At 42.1% G+C, this 5000-nt stretch overlaps 1 protein-coding gene across 6 annotated transcripts in view; it reads left to right on the top strand.

Annotated features, from left to right (window-relative positions):
* Positions 1–5000, top strand: part of LOC135195593 (insulin gene enhancer protein ISL-1-like) — a 61359-nt gene that overhangs the window by 34509 nt on the left and 21850 nt on the right. For 4 of the 6 annotated variants that reach the window (XR_010310188.1, XM_064221913.1, XM_064221911.1 and 1 more), the window contains exon 6: positions 951–1119. Coding sequence is in view for 5 of the 6 variants with exons in the window: in XM_064221913.1 (XP_064077983.1) it covers positions 951–1119 (169 nt within the window). In the remaining variant the exon portion in view is untranslated. The remainder of the gene's footprint in view (positions 1–950; positions 1120–5000) is intronic. The other 2 variants (XM_064221912.1, XM_064221910.1) reach the window with 1 other exon arrangement.

Below are 5000 nucleotides of genomic sequence, written 5' to 3'. Positions count from 1 at the left end.
CTAATTTATTCCAATTTCAGAAAATTTGTTTAAAGGTATTTTATCAGAACTGTTTTCTTCTGCTTATTTCGTTTACAATATCCAGAAGTTTGAATTTATGACGGACTTTAAAATTTTAGGTTGTTCAGTTACAGGATCTAAACTCTCAAAAAGGTGCTGTGCTTTAAATAAGTCATATTTTGTTTACAATGACAAACCTTTCCGAGTTGAGGATTTGGAAGATTCGGGTTAAACTACTTTAATAATAATAAGGCCTGAATAACATCGCGTTATCAACCATTTTTCCCCAACACGGTAACCAAGTTACAAGGCCTATAGGGCGTTAATTATTCAGCTTACATTTCTGTTTCGTCAACTGCCCCCTCCCACCCTCTACCCATCCCCTACCCCCAGTTGATGTACCAAACCCTCCATCCACCTATCCCCCCCCCATCCCCCGAGCGCCAGCTGACGTCTCAGAAATTACAGGACTATATAACTAAAAGAAATGGTAGCTCAGTGGTTACGTCGGTCACCCCCAGTGAGACCCGAGTTAGAAACTAACTGAGGCCGTCATAATTTCTGTTTGGCACCTAATGTTACTGTTCCCGTAGGGTAGGAATGGCGGGGGAAGGGGAACGGGGAAGGGGTGGGGGGAAGTCTACCAGCTAAGGCATCGTCTGCCAACGCCTTGGTCCTCCAGGTCTTACTTGACCTATTCCTTGGCGCTCTTACTTGAGCTGTTCCATGGCCCTCCGGCTCATAAGCGACTTTTAACCTTTAAAGTGGACTAATATACTGTTGGGGAAGGGGAGGATTCGCCCTGGGGAAACGGGGAACATTGGCAAGGGGAATGAAACTGAAGAATGAAGAGCCAGTAAAGTGTCGGGCAAACCTTCCTGCCCTTTTCCCGTCAGTGATGCCAATGTCTGATATTGCTCGCTTGAATTCGCTTTCCTCGTCTCCCGCAGGACTTGCTACGCTGCCAACTGCCGTCCGGACGCCCTCATGAAGGAGCAGCTGGTGGAGATGACGGGCCTCTCGCCCAGGGTGATTCGGGTGTGGTTCCAGAACAAGAGGTGCAAGGACAAAAAGCGCTCCATACTCATGAAACAAATGCAACAGGAAAAGGTATGTGAGGTGAGACGTAATTTATTTGGGTTCTTTGTCGTAGCTCGTAAGGTTCTTCAACGAATGCAATGCCCCTGCTCTCTCTCTCTCTCTCTCTCTCTCTCTCTCTCTCTCTCTCTCTCTCTCTCTGTCATACATTTGTTCTTTTGTCTTCTTTTCCTTCCCCATTCCCTGCATGCGAAGGTGCATGCATTAACGGTATACAAAGTGTGCTGAGGTATTTTGGGTTGTATGACTCACCTTTCTAATGCAGTACTGATACACGTGTATATACACACCCCCACACACCCACATCATCACAGGCACTGACACGTACATTATTACGTTTACACAAATAAAAAAACGTGACAATAATCAGCTGAAACATGCTTTCCAATAGCAAAGAGACATCAGAGAAAACTCAAGTAAATATAACCGCATTAGGCAAACATTTTTAAACCCATGAACAAAGCATTATATATTACAATGTCCCCTTCCCTTAGCCCATTTTTCCAGTCGTGTTCGAACTAAAACAGGAAGACCCTTGAACAGGGGTCCTAAGTTATGCTTTACGACACACAGTAACTGCCATTTCATCCTTGTGTATTAAATCAAAATATTGGTTATGAAATCAGTGGTTACCTGTAGTACGTTTGACAATTTTTGGACAAATCGGGGGTCTTCAGGAGGTCCGAAATCGGCGAGAACCTCTGTCCTGGATGCAGGGTAAACGACCAAATGGTCAACATTCCACTCGAAATGCCCACTTTTTTCACTCGACATTTATTTGGTGAAACAACAGTACAATTACAACTTTTAGCAATATCATTTAAAAGATTGAAACTTGATGTTTTGAATGGTATGCTTAAAGATGTAATTGTTGTTGTCTCACCAATTACATATCGAATGAAAAAAAGTGGCCATTTCGAGTGGAATGGTGGCCATTTGGTCGCCTACCCTAAAAGACGAAGTCTTGCGCATGTTGAGGCGGACGGACCGTCGGAGCAGTAGTTCCCAGAATGCGGTGGGGGAATGCGAGCCTGTGTTTGTCCGATCCTCAGGCACGGACGCGTCAACAAACACAGGAGTCCTAGTGGCGGTTACTTTGTTTCCTGCCGAGGATCAAATAGGATCCCTGCGGTCCTTCTGATATAGCTACGGAATGCTGCTGTATCTCAAATTGTCAACCAGGGTTAATTCATCAATTAAGACTCATATATTTGAAGGTAGTTTCCCCTTTGTGGAATACTGCTTTATACAGATACATAAATGAACATTATGGATTTACATGGAATACTGCTGTATCCAGATACATAAATGAACATTATGGATTTACATGGAATGCTGCTGTATCCAGATACATAAATGAACATTATGGATTTACAGAAACAAATCATGCTACTAGAATATACGGAGCTTCTGTATCTCAAATTGTAAACCAGGGTTAATTCAGCAACTAAGACTCCTATATTTTAAGGTAGTTTCCCCTTCTGGAATACTGCTGTATCCAGATACATAAATGAACATTGTGGATTTACAGAAAAAAAAGTCACTTTAGTAGAAACGTTGGTGCTCATTACAGATATTACATGGTGTTCATTACAGAAATTACATTCCCAACAAAATAATGAACACATCATTTAAAATATAACAACTTTTTAAAATTTGTATTTTTCCTAACATAAAATCCTGGAGATCTTTCCGTAGGGAATTTAGCTTGTTGCGTGAAGGTTTATATTTGATATTTGAATGGATTTTGCAATTGATCAACGTTACATTAAGATGCACTACAGAATTTAAAGTAAAAGTTACATAAAAGTCTATCTTCTTATTTATCGAAAAAAAAAAGACTCCAGCGATAAGGCAAACTACGACTTGAAATGCGACTGCCTAAAACTACAATTTTTTCCCCCCCATCACGAGTCACACACACGCACGAACAAACCGACGAATCGTCTTGGACTAACCAAACAGAGACCATCTCAAACACACGCAGGCAAACAGGAGGAAGAGGAGGAGGAGGAGGAGGAGGAGGAGGAAGATCAAAAGAGGCCACCATACGCAAACAAAACAATCCTTATATAGTCACATCGGTCCATTTCAATCCTTAATCACCCTTGTAGCACTCTCTCGACAGCGGGCTGCGGTCTCTTGTATGAATTTCGTCGAAGGTGGCGCCAATTTCACGCGGGAGGTACTTACTCCTCCTCCTCCTCCTCCTCCTCCTCCTCCTCCTCCTCGGAAGAGTAGCTGCTGCTGCTGCCGCTTCTCTTGGGATGAAGGGCGGCAGGAAACACACTACGGGAATTAACAATTAATATGATTTTGTTATTCAATTTCCATTTTAGTGAATTTAAATTATACTCTCTGTAAAGATTTTCTTTATCCCCTCCTTCTCCCTCTCCCTCACTCTAAAGCTAAGTGTATATATATATATATTATATATTATATATATATATTAGATTATAAGTATATATATATATATATATATATATATATTTATACATATTTCCTTAGAAGAGAGTGAGAGAGAGAGAGAGAGAGGGGAGGGAGGGGATAAAGAACATTTTTACAGAGAGTGTACTTTAAATTCTCACTAAAATATACTGAGAGAGAGGAGAGAGAGAGAGAGAGAGAGAGAGAGAGAGAACATTTTTACAGTGTAATTTAGATTCTAACTCAAATGGAAATTAAACCACAAAACGAAAAGTGCCAATGTGAAAAATAGGCCTTCAAGATGGAAGTGGTGGTTTGAGTTATGGTTAATATTAAAGAAAATACACACTGGTAAAGTATACAGACAAAAATATTGAAGAAAATGCAAATTGTCAAGATATGATAACCATATTCTTAGATGTATTTTGCACGAGTACGCAAAATTAATATAAACCTCCTGAATTTAAGTGAAAGCGACGTGAATTGGGTAAATCATAATTAATCAAGATATCAGTCGTAAACCGAATCAAACGGAAAGAAAAAAATAAAAAAGCGAAAGACGACAGCAGAAATGAAAGAAAGAAACCGCCCGCGGACGGTGTTTAGCTTTACGTTGGCTGGTCAGATCAGGTAACAGTGATGGGGAGAGGGGGAGAGGAGGGGGTCAAGTAGGAGGTGGAGGAGGAGGGTCAACGAGTCACTGAACACCAGTACCAGCCCTCCACCTCCCCTCTTTAAACCCCCCCCTCTTCCCCCAGTAACCCTCCCTCCCTTAATGTGAATCTTGTATACGACCACCGACGGACGCAGCAGTTTCAAGATAGCCAGACAATTCCCCCCTCCCCTCTCTCCTACCCAATCGAGAGAGAGAGAGAGAGAGAGAGAGAGTTAAAAAGATACACATTTTTTCTCTCTCTCTCTCGCTGTCGTTTTTCCCTACCCATCGCAAACTTCAATGAAACCGTCCCCTGGTGGGATGTTTGGCCGGCAATTCAAGTCTAAAGACCCAAGTCATTAGGAAGCGGAGTCAATATTTGGCCGAAAATTTGACGCGCGAGCTCTTCTTGCTGGTCGTTTTAGAGGTTGGCCCGCTCTCCTCGCTCTCTTCCTCCTTTTCCGCCTCTCTCTCTCTCTCTATCCTCCTCTGCCGCCCACTTATTCCTAACCACCCCCCCCCCCACCCCTCTATTCGTCTATCATATAGCCCCACCCGTCTTCCGTATTTATCCATCTATCTGCTTCAGGACTTGGCTCTTAATTACCTTGTTGTATCAGTCGCTCTCGTGCATGTCCTATATCATTTTTATTCGTAATTAAAATCTGCGTTCGATGTGTATTTGCGAAACTACAATAGGTACTACTACTAATACTACCACCACCACCACCACTACTACTACTACTACTACTACTACTACCACTACTATTAATAATAATATCTCGGAAGATGACCCCCTTTCAAGGAAACTGCATTCGAG

The sequence above is a fragment of the Macrobrachium nipponense genome, chromosome 16 (assembly GCF_015104395.2).
Source record: "Macrobrachium nipponense isolate FS-2020 chromosome 16, ASM1510439v2, whole genome shotgun sequence".
NCBI lineage: Eukaryota > Metazoa > Arthropoda > Malacostraca > Decapoda > Palaemonidae > Macrobrachium > Macrobrachium nipponense.
This window is presented reverse-complemented; position numbering and strand designations above follow the sequence as displayed.